The following is a 12,551-nucleotide window of genomic DNA, read 5'->3' as shown; positions in this document are numbered from 1 at the left end:
CTGTAGGTGATAAAATATATAATATGTATCATTCTTTTGTGGTTACAACCATTTGACATGTCATCTTACCAACATTTATTATTACTGACTCATGTTCCTCTTGTTCATACTATTAAAAGATGCCGTTTAAAACTAGTTTTTAATATGTTTTTAAGGTCTTTTTCGGTATTCATCCATTTATAAAACAATTATTAAAACAATAAAATCTTAATTACACATTGATCCAGTTTTCTCTTATTGATCTTTTTTAAATATATTAATTATATTGAACTGGCGTAACTCGGACCTCCATGATGTCTTGCTGCTACGGACATCCATGATGTCTTGCTGCTACGGACATCCATGATGTCTTGCTGCTACGGAGCCGCTGAGTTCAGTCTGACTTTATCTCCTGCTGCTTTAACAAACCTGATGCTGCTTTTAAAACTAGTTTAACTGATTTATGAATTCATCGTCTTACCAACACTGATTAGTTACTGACCTGTATATATTAAATGTGGCGGCCATAGTCTAATTTGTGCCACCACAGTTTCATAGTGAGTCGAACATGTCTGTACACTCTGCAGAACATTAAGCTGTTCTGACCCGTTTGCCCCCCTCCTGCTAGTGTGAGTGCGTCTCCACAGTAGAAGAAGTAAAAGACTTTAAGAATGGAACAATGATAGTTCTTTGTGTGCTGCAGCCTGGTGATCGCTCTCCTCACCAACAACACACACTTCATTCTGAACCAAAAATGTTCAAACACGCCCGACAGCAAGTCTTGTAGAGAGCTATTCACTCTGAAATCTGCTCATTTAAATGAGGGGAAATACAGGATTTTATATGTTCCTCAGTAATGAACTAGTTGAACTTGGATCATCACTTCTGCTTTTCTTGTTTTTTCAGAGCTGAAATATGAACAATAGTCTTGTTTTGATGGTTAGTTTGGAAACTTTCTTTCCCATGCTGTGTGATTGTGTCATCATCATTCATCCCAATACAACCAGTAGTTTAATTACTAAAGCACTAAATGGTTTAGATATAACGTCTGATATTACCCTGCCTGGACCGCTTAGAGGGTCAGACTGAAATATGTTCAAATACAGTCGGATACTCACCACTATGACAGACTTGGATTGTTCACAGAACTGGAAATCTCCGTATCGCACCGACTTCCTTCCCTACACACACACACACACACAGGTAGACATTAGGACATGTGACATCATAGTGATCAGACGGAGCTTTGTTTGTGGCAGAGTGAACGTACGTCTCGGTCGACCGTGGTGGCGAAGCTGACGGCTTCTTTCTGCTGCAGTTGACGGCTTTCTGCAGCGTGTAGATCACCTGTTCATACGTGTGCACTTCATCATTGAACAGCATGCAGTAGTAGGTGTCTCCTTTCTCCCTGGACACACACACACACACCATTCATATAAAATCGCCAGAAGATACAAAAAGAGGAAAACACAATATGTGTATGTGTATGTGCTTTTGTGTGTATATGTGTATATGGGTGTGTGCGCGGTTGGACGTTTGTGTGTGTGCTTTTGTGTGTATGTGTATATGTGTGTGTGTATGTGTATATGTGTGTGTGTGTGTGCGTACGGTGGTTCCAGTCCTGCAGGCAGCTGGTCCTCCTGATCCCAGGTCAGCAGGTCCACAGCGTACTTCAGGATGATGGAGAAGATGTTGTAACTACGGGCAACCATGTCAGCGGGCAGCTGGGCTATGGGGTCCTGGAGGGACAAACAGCAGAGAGTTCAAACTGACGGCGAGTGCAGCAGGCAGGAAGTGACACACAGACGGGGGGGGGGGGGGCATCTCACCTCCTCCGTGTCTCTGTTGTTGGGGGTGAGGGTGTGTTTCTGGCAGTAAGGACCCTTCTTCCAGGCCTCAGCGTCTCCACAGTCACAAAACCCTCCACCTCCTGACGTGGTCATCTGTAACACACACACACACACACACACACACACACACACACACACACACACACACACACACACACACACACACACACACACACACACACACACACACACACACACACACACACACACACACACAGAGTCAGGTGTGTCACATGCAGCAGGCGTGCTGCTGTCAGACGCAGCGTGTCGCAGCCTCAGCGGCTCTTTGTGCAGGTGACAGATTGACCTCTGACTTCATCTTCATCATCATCATCATCATCATCATCATCACACACAGACTGATGAAGAGGAGTCGGACTAAAGCAATAAAACTTTATTTATACTGACAGTAAAGAGGACAGTCTCCTCACAGACAGACAGTTGGAGTTAGCTGTGTTTGGACAGGCTAAATCTCTTTCCACGCATCAGGAATCTGCTGCTTCATCTGTTAAACTGCAGCTTTTTGTCTGTGAGATTAAACCGAACACGAGCGTCAGACTGCAGCAGGAATCCACACACAGTCCAGGACTACAAAACCATAAACACTTCCTGCTTTCAGGACTACAAACTGATCATCGGTCACTTTATCTGACAGAAACACTTAAAGCTAACTTCATTTATTTGGCAGCAGAGATGCAACATGCTTCACACATTAAACAAAAAACAGAAACATGGACACACGCACACACACACAAACACATATATACACACAGACACACACACACACACATACACACACACACACACTGAATCCACACACAGTAATTACACACAGAGACATGAACAGAAGCAGTGAGCCACCATACATTAAAACATTTAAAATGAGTGATGAGGACATTTTAGACTGTAAATATTATCTGCCTCTAACAGCAAATCAGTCGCTGCTGTAATAAAGTTTCTGATTGGTTGCTGGTGTCGTCTGACGGGAGACGTTTGGATATTAATGTTTATCTGTTTATACTCAGCTCTAATTTACAGCTAAAATCACCTGCTGAACTCCTGCTGGACGTTCAGTTAACTAATCACACAGAGAGAGGAATCATTCATCTTCTCTACACATTTAATACCACACACACACACACATAACACACAAACACACACACACCTGCTGCCTCTCCGTGCTTCATCACAACAGGTGTGACTGTGGGTGGAGTCTGTGTGTACCTGTCAGCAGGTGTCACATTTCTGCTCTCACATCAACCGGCTGACCCCGGTGTGTGTGTGTGTGTGTGTGTTTGAGTGTGTGTGTGAGCATCTGTGTGTGTGTGTGTGTGTGTGTGTGTGTGTGTGTGTGTGTGTGTGAGTACTCACCCTGTATCGATGGTCTTTATGAACACTGCCCAGGAAACACTGCATGCATAGAACGCAGGTGGGATCAGCTGCACACTCCCTACACACATAAAAGATTTAGGTTAATATCTGAACAGTGTGTGTGTATATATGTGTGTGTATATGTATATGTATATGCGTGTGTGTATGTGTGTATGTGTGTGTGTGTGTGTGTGTGTGTGTGTGTGTGTGTGTGTGTGTTACCTGCAGGAGTAGGTGGGCTCTCCCACTTTGAACACGTGTCCACACAGAGGAGACGGCTGGTTGTTCTCCTGCAGGAGCGCCAGGCCTGCAGCCGGCTCCTCACCCAGCAGGAGCCACTCCAGAGGAGCCAGGAGGAGCAGCTGACAGGCCAACTCCTCCCTCTGCTCTTCCCTCTGCTCCTCTCTGCTGCTGCACCCACTCGGCCCCAAGCAAAGGATTCTGGGTACGTACACGGACAGGTGACGGTACACTTCCTGCTGAAGATCTGCTGCTGCCATCCATTGCTGAGGAGGAGCAGGAAAAAGAGAAGGAGGAGGAAGAGGATGAGCAGGAAAAGGAGGAGGAGAAGGAGGAGATACATATTTTTTCTAGTCAGACACTTCAAAAACAATAAACCTAATTCCCAACAGTTCTCATGTACAGCAGTACTACTGTGTACTGATATGTAGTACTGTGTGTACTGCTGTATACTGCTGTGTACTACTGTGTACTACTGTGTACTAGTGTGTACTAGTGTGTAGTACTGTGTACTACTGTGTACTGCTGTGTAGTACTGTGTAGTACTGTGTGTACTAGTGTGTACTGCTGTGTACTGCTGTGTACTGCACTATAATATACTGTACTGCAATATACAGTGCAGTGTACTATATTAAAATGTAGTATACTACTAATATAGTGTACTGTACTACAGTGCAGTATACTACAGTACTATATTACAATATAATACGTTACTATTACAGCGTACTATATTACAGAGAAGTATATAACAGTATACTATATTACATCATACTATATGACAGAGCAGTATACAACATTGTACAGCAGCAGGTTGACCTACAGATCAGATTAACGAGCTCTCTGTCTGTCAGAGCTCGTTAGTGAGACCTGCTGAGACTCAGTGACACACTGACCCGGATCACTACCTGCTAACGCTGAGCTAACGCTGAGCTAACGCTGAGCTAACGCTGTCACATAACAGGCTGCTGTCCTGGAAAAACACCTCCGGTCATTATAGACTCAACATTTATTTTTATCTACATGTGTTAACAGAAATGTAAACATCAATAAAAGCAGATAAGGCTGGTTTACTAATGTAAGGTTCATAAGTGTTTAACAAAAAACTAACTTTACTCATTTAAATGTATAAACGACTTCTTGCCTCCAGTAAATGAGACAGTTCAGTTCTACAGTCTAAACAAGAACATTCAGTTAAAACAAGCAGCAGTCAACACACAAGAACAGTTATTTCATTAGTATTATATATTATATTTTAACCTATAATATTCAGATATTACAGTCACAACCTGTCAGGTGTACAGGTGTGTCTGTGCAGCCTCACCTGTCACATTTATTTATTATAAAATAACAGCTGATGATATTTATGAGCTCGTCTAAATACTATTTAAGAGTCTGTTTATAGTTAAAAATATGTCAGAGTGTATTTAAATGATGTTGGGCACACACACACATATAAAAACACACACACACACACACACACACACACACACAACACATAAACAAACACACACAGACATAAAAAACACACACATAACACACACACACACACACCTAGTCTTGCAGGTAACACACACACATATATATATACATACATATAATACACACACACACACATATATATATTATACATACAAATAACACACACAATATTCATACACACACATACTCCTGCAGGTAACACACACACAAACACACACACACACACACATATATATATATATATATATATATATATATATATATATATATATATATATATATATATATATATATATATATATATATATATATACATACACATAACACACACACACACACACACACATATATATATTATACATACACATAACACACACACACACACACATATATATACATACACATAACACACACACACACATATATATATATATATATATATATATATATACATACACATAACACACACACACACATATATATACATACACATAACACACACACACACACACATATATATACATACACATAACACACACTTATATATATATATATATATATATATATATATATATATATATATATATATATATATATATATACATACACATAACACACACACAGACACACAGACAGAATAAAGTGTAACACCGGTGTTATGTTTACAGTCGGTTATAACGGTAAATAAACGTTAAATTAACCGGTTTCAAACGCTCACACCGGCGTAAACAAACTTAATTAAACTCTACAGCTGTTGTGGAGCTGTGAGTCGAGGCTGACACGCGCCAGAACAGCTGTTTAATCTGACATCCAGATGTTTTCACAGATCACTGGAGGCTCTGGCTGTTAGCCGTTAGCTGTTAGCATTAGCATGAAAAAAAGCTACAGATTAAAGTCACTAACAGCGCGCCCGCCAGGTGAGGACAGCGCCCCTGTGACGTCATGACAGCACAGGTGAGAGTCAGCGGGGCAGACAGGTGGGGGAGACGCTTACCGACGCCGTGTCTTTGGCGGAGAAATGGAGGAATTCAGAGCATAAAGCGACGGAGGATCTCTGTCGGAGTCGGCCGCCGCCATCTTTCCTCCCTCTGTGCTGTGAGGGGGACAAGAAGAACCCGGAACCGGAAATGATCAACAGCTGTGATGAGGGGCGGGGCTAGGAGCATAGTGGGCGGGGCCAACTTCAGTTTAAAAACAACAAAACTATGGAAGCTCATTAACGCCAAGACAAATTTATACATGAAAATGTTTCATGTTAATAATAATAATATTAATAATATTGATAAGTTACATTTATTTAGCGCCTTTCACAAACCCAGGGACAATTTACAGAGAAAATAAAAAAATAAAAATAAAACAAATCAAACCCTACCGCTGTGTACTACTGTGTACTGCTGTGTACAGCTGTGTACCACTGTGTACTACTGTGTACTACTGTGTACTACTGTGTAGTGCTGTGTACCGCTGTGTACCACTGTGTACTACTTGTGTACTACTGTGTACTACTGTGTAGTGCTGTGTAGTGCTGTGTACTGCTGTGTACCACTGTGTACTACTGTGTACTACTGTGTACTGCTGTGTAGTGCTGTGTACCGCTGTGTACCACTGTGTACCACTGTGTACCTACTGTGTACTACTGTGTACTACTGTGTACTACTGTGTACTACTGTGTAGTGCTGTGTAGTGCTGTGTACCGCTGTGTACCACTGTGTACTACTGTGTACTACTGTGTAGTGCTGTGTACTGCTGTGTACCACTGTGTACTACTGTGTACTACTGTGTACCGCTGTGTACCACTGTGTAGTGCTGTGTACCGCTGTGTACCACTGTGTACCACTGTGTACTACTGTGTACTACTGTGTACTACTGTGTACTACTGTGTACTACTGTGTAGTGCTGTGTAGTGCTGTGTACCGCTGTGTACCACTGTGTACTACTGTGTACTACTGTGTAGTGCTGTGTACTGCTGTGTACCACTGTGTACTACTGTGTACTACTGTGTACCGCTGTGTACCACTGTGTACCACTGTGTACTACTGTGTACTACTGTGTACTACTGTGTACTACTGTGTAGTGCTGTGTACCGCTGTGTACCACTGTGTACTACTGTGTACTACTGTGTACTACTGTGTAGTGCTGTGTACCACTGTGTACTACTGTGTACTACTGTGTAGTGCTGTGTACCACTGTGTACTACTGTGTACTACTGTGTACTACTGTGTAGTGCTGTGTACCGCTGTGTACCACTGTGTACCACTGTGTACTACTGTGTACTACTGTGTACTACTGTGTACTACTGTGTACTACTGTGTAGTGCTGTGTACCGCTGTGTACCACTGTGTACTACTGTGTACTACTGTGTAGTGCTGTGTACTGCTGTGTACCACTGTGTACTACTGTGTACTACTGTGTACCGCTGTGTACCACTGTGTACCACTGTGTACTACTGTGTACTACTGTGTACTACTGTGTACTACTGTGTAGTGCTGTGTACTGCTGTGTACCACTGTGTACTACTGTGTACTGCTGTGTACCACTGTGTACTGCTGTGTACCACTGTGTACTACTGTGTATTAGGGATTGAGGGAGAGCGTTCCAGAGTTTGGGTTCATGGTGCTGAAGGACCGCTCCTCCAAAGGTTTTATCTGAGACAAAACTGGTAGCCAGAGCAGCTGAGAGAGGATGGGAGTGATGTGGACTGTGAGGATTCTGGCTGGAGTTCTGGATGTGCTGAAGGTTTTCGGTGGATTTTGCCGGGAGACAAATGAAAAGGGAATTACAGTAGTCAGTGTGGGACAAGATGAATGTGTGAACCAGAGTCTGAGCATCAGAGTTGGAGAGGATTGGGCGGAGGTGTGCGACGTTACGGAGGTGACAGAAGGACGTCTTAGTGAGGGATTTAATGTGAGCATCAGAGGAGCTGGTGCAGGGAGGAGACAGACTGCTGATGGTCAGAGTGGATTTGTTATTGTTTTTATTTACAGTATTCATCTTACACCAGTGTGATGTGGAAACATGAAGCCTGCAGCTAACAAACACACTGAGACTTTACAGTGAAGGACGAGACAACTGCAGAAATGATAAATATATATTTGCATATTTCATAGACTAGTAGTAGTTTTTAATGAGGGAGGAAGAGGAGATGTCCTTTTAAGGATCAGACACACATTATTGTTCCAAACAGAGTATTTTAATATGTTTTATTAAATATCTGGAGGCTGTTTTACCCTCCTGTTGTCCTCGAGTCAAGGAAGGAAGGGACGAAGAAGGACGGGAGGAAGAAAGAAGGAAAGGGAGGAAGAAGGAAGGAAGGAGGGATGGAAGGGAGGAAGGAAAGAAGGGAACAGGAGTGTATCAGTCAAAACAGACTGGGTCAATTTGACCCGGGGAGGACGACACGAAGGTTAAATTAGATTAAAATAAAATGAGAAGAATAAACCTGCAGAGCCGATCCTCTTCCTGTTCTCTGCTCTTCATCAGGTTTGTTAAACTTCTCTTCCAGAACCAGACTGACACATTTTTACTCCAACTTTTATGACGAGTGGTCCTCCAGAGGGATTCTGACTCGCTTCAGAATGACCTGGGCCCTGGTCTGGTCCGATCTGGTTTCATATGATCTGTTCCTCACGGATCAGGGCTGTGTAGCTGGTTCAGTCCTGCTCTGAACCAGCTGCTGGACAAGAGTACGGAGCTGCTGCAGCTCTGCTCGGATTTCCCTCAGCTCCTGACTCTGCAGGTTCTGGTACTTTAGCTGCTGGGTCTGCAGGTCCTGGTCCTTTAGCTCCTGGCTCTGCAGGTCCTGGTCCTTTAGCTCCTGACTCTGCAGGTCCTGGTCCTTTAGCTCCTGACTCTGCAGGTCCTGGTCCTTTAGCTGCTGGTCCTGCTCATTGTGAAGCTTCTGGACTCTGGTGGAGAGAAGAAGAACATGTTTAATCTCTTTACATTGACTAAATAGATAGATAGAACAGAACTCACCCAGAGACTGCAGCTGTCCCCTTGTCTCTCTGCAGCACCAGGAACTGATCCAGAGTCTCCTACAGTACACACACACACACACACACACACACACACACACACACACACACACACACACACACACACACACACACACACACACACACACACACACTTTAGTTTCTACACTTTAAGTAAAAACAAAATCATTCAGTTGTTCAGAAACACACTTTGATCTGCGCAGTGATTCGTCCCTTCTCGCCATGGTAACGGGAAGGTTTCATGACATCATCGCCGTCGTGGGCATCGGCCAGTGGGGCACACTGGCTGTAGATGTACTGGTTGTCAAGGTAACGGCAGAGGAGGGGCATGGACTCCTCCACCTGCAGGATGACGGTGGCCTGCTGCATCACGGCGTTCGCCTGAGAGTTATCATACACTCTGTTACACACACACACACACACACACACACACAAACACACACACACACACACACACACACACACACACACACACACACACACACATATACACACATGATCACCTGAAAGTGGATCTGGATTACAGACAGTTTTTCTAAACCAATATACTAATAATATTACTACTACTAATAAAATCCTACTTATAATACTACTAATAATACTACTAATACTAGCACCTGTTTCAGATGAACTGAATATATGTAATTAATGTTAGTGTATATAAATGATTATTAAGTAGCTGAGTATTCAAGTTAAAGTTCAGTTGGTTTGGATATGGACACGTCGTGACCTCTGACCTCTGGAAGGTGTCGGTTACCAGGGCGATCATCAGGTTGACACACAGGATGGAGGACGCTGCCAGGAACGTCCCACACAGCAGAGGAGCCATGACGCTGTCCACCGTTACCATGGCGTCGTACTCGTACTCGTCCACCAGGGTGATGCGGTACAGGCTGTACAGCAGGCCGGAGGCAGACTGCATGCTGGGAACTGATGGCAAGCCTGGAGGGAGGGAGAGAGGACATCTCTGACTGCTGATTGGTCACACACACACACACACACACACACACACACACACACACACACACACCTCCGAATATGATCCAGAAGGCGCAGGCGTAGGGAATAAAGATCTCAGCATACAGGAACAGGAAGCGCATCACATCCCCGACAATCTTCCCCAACATGACGATGAACGGACCCATTAACCTGCACACACACACACACACACACACACACACACACACACACACACACACACACACACACACACACACACACACACACACAGTTCAGGTATTAACCAAAATCTTTTGTGTGTGTTACGTGTGCGTGTGTGTGTGTGTGTGTGTGTGTGTGTTACATGTGCATGTGTGTGTGTGTGTGTGCGCGAGCGTGCATGTGTGTGTCTTTTTGTTGTGTGTGTGTGTGTGTGTGTGTGCAGCTTTTTCCACTTCGCTGAACAGAGTGAGATCTTTGTTTGGACCTGCAGCAAACACCTGGCTGTTGTCATGGTAACACTGAGGCGTTGGGAGAGAGCGGGACGCTGTGATGTAACCCGATCCTTACCACCCCACAGATGTCATGTTACCATGGTAACCCAAATATAAAGGGGGCGGGGTGAGCTCACCTGAAGGCTCTGACGTGCTTCATGAGCCGCAGCCAGAGGAAGATGATGGTGATGGAGAACAGACGCAGGCTGCCGGTGTGAAGAGGCACGGACGGGTAGACCACGTCCACCATGTGGACGCCAAACGCCATCGCCAGCAGCGTGTACACCAACCAATCAAAGATGTTCCTGACGACACACACACACACACACACACACACACACACACACACACACACACACACACACACACACACACACACACACACACAGAAAAAGACAATAACTGCATCTGTCATTGTGAGGAGCAGTTTGAGTTTCAGACCTCAGGAGTGAAAACGTGTGTAAAGTTTTTTTTTATGCGTAGATTAGAGTAGATGGAGGGAAGGAATGAAGGAAGGAAGGAAGGAAGGAAGGAAGGAAGGACAGATGGAGGGAAGGAGGGAAGGAAGGAAGGAAGGAGGGAAGGAAGGAAGGAAGGAAGGAAGGAAGGAAGGAAGGAAGGAAGGAAGGACAGATGGAGGGAAGGAAGGAAGGAAGGAAGGACATATGGAGGGAACATTTACCCTAAAAGCTGAAAACATTGGTTAGATAAAATAGAAAAGTCATGTCAATGTCAATGTCAACTTTATTTATATAGCACATTTAAAACAGCCAATGGCCTACCAAAGTGCTTTACAGCAAAATAAGTAGAAACAATAAAAACAAACAATAAAAACAATAAAAACAAAAAAATAAAATAAAATAAAAAATAATAATAATATAGAGAAATAAAACAGATAAAAGACCCAATAAAAGCGGCTATCCTCCACCAAAGGCCAAAGTGAAAAGGTGCGTTTTAAGTAGTGTTTTAAAAGTGGAGAGCCTGTTTGCAGTCCGCACAGTAAAAGGTAATGTGTTCCACAGGGTGGGAGCCGCAACTGCGAAGGCTCGATCTCCTCTAGTTTTTCTGATGGATCGAGGAACGTCCAAGACCACCTGGTTAGCTGACCTAAGGGCTCTGGAGGGCTGATGGAGTTTAATAAGGTCAGACAGGTATTCTGGGGCCAGCCCATTCAGAGACTTAAAAACAAATAAAAGAATCTTAAAATCAATCCTGTATCTAACCGGAAGCCAATGAAGAGAAGAGAGCACCGGAGTTATGTGCTCTCGTTTCTTTGTACCAGTTAGGAGACGAGCTGCTGCGTTTTGAACCAGCTGCAGGCGGTTAAGCTCTGACTGGTCAATGCCGACATACAAGGAGTTGCAGTAGTCTAAGCGAGATGTAATAAAAGCATGGATGACTTTTTCAAGGTCTTTCTGGCTTAGATAGGGTTTAACTTTGGCTAGAAGCCTCAGCTGAAAAAAGCTAGACTTGACCACAGAGCTGACCTGTTTATCTAATTTAAAAGCACCGTCAATAATAACGCCAAGATTCCTGGCGTGGGATCCTATGTAAGGTGCTAGTGGGCCAAGGGAGCTGGCAAGGACCTGAACGTTACATTCAACAAACGTTATTAATCATAACAGGTTTCAACCATAACATCCGATGAGATTTTGTACCTTTGCTCCTCTTCTGACTGGAGATCAGCTGATTGACTTTTTGCTCTGATTTTTAACCTGTAATGTGCTTTTGCGACCACTAGGTGGCACAAAAAAAGCATTTATACGAATGAGGACAACAGGTCAAAGTTCAGCAGTGTGTGTGTGTGTGTGTGTGTGTGTGTGTGTGTGTGTGTGTGTGTGTGTGTGTGTGTGTGTGTGTGTGTGTGTGTGTGTGTGTGTGTGTGTGTGTGTGTATTAATACCACAGGTCTCGGCTGTAGTCTCCTTTCATCTTCTGAATTTTCTTTTTTTGATCCAACAAGAAAACTTTCTCCTGCACACAGAACACACATATTATACTAATACTGTTATAATACTACTAATACTACTAATACTGTTATAATACTACTAATACTACTAATACTGTTATAATACTACTAATACTACTAATACTGTTATAATACTACTAATACTGTTATAATACAACTAATACTACTAATACTGTTATAATACTACTAATACTGTTATAATACAACTAATACTACTAATACTGTTATAATACTAC

The 12,551-nt window shown here is 43.4% G+C and overlaps 2 protein-coding genes across 2 annotated transcripts in view; one reads left to right on the top strand and one right to left on the bottom strand.

Annotated features, from left to right (window-relative positions):
- ubr2 (ubiquitin protein ligase E3 component n-recognin 2) overlaps positions 1-5,996 on the bottom strand; it is a 27,563-nt gene extending 21,567 nt beyond the window's left edge. Inside the window, 9 exon segments of the mRNA XM_062430969.1 lie at positions 1,098-1,160; positions 1,250-1,293; positions 1,296-1,387; positions 1,588-1,718; positions 1,809-1,922; positions 3,201-3,279; positions 3,423-3,706; positions 5,914-5,960; positions 5,963-5,996. Of these exon segments, the coding sequence (XP_062286953.1) occupies positions 1,098-1,160; positions 1,250-1,293; positions 1,296-1,387; positions 1,588-1,718; positions 1,809-1,922; positions 3,201-3,279; positions 3,423-3,706; positions 5,914-5,960; positions 5,963-5,996 (888 nt within the window).
- The window catches only part of LOC133991866 (NACHT, LRR and PYD domains-containing protein 14-like), a 721,507-nt gene that overhangs the window by 188,152 nt on the left and 520,804 nt on the right, over positions 1-12,551 (top strand). The window lies entirely within an intron of this gene.

Source organism: Scomber scombrus, chromosome 12 (assembly GCF_963691925.1).
Source record: "Scomber scombrus chromosome 12, fScoSco1.1, whole genome shotgun sequence".
NCBI lineage: Eukaryota > Metazoa > Chordata > Actinopteri > Scombriformes > Scombridae > Scomber > Scomber scombrus.
Note: the sequence above shows the minus strand (reverse complement) of the source record. Positions and strands in the feature narration are given on the sequence as shown.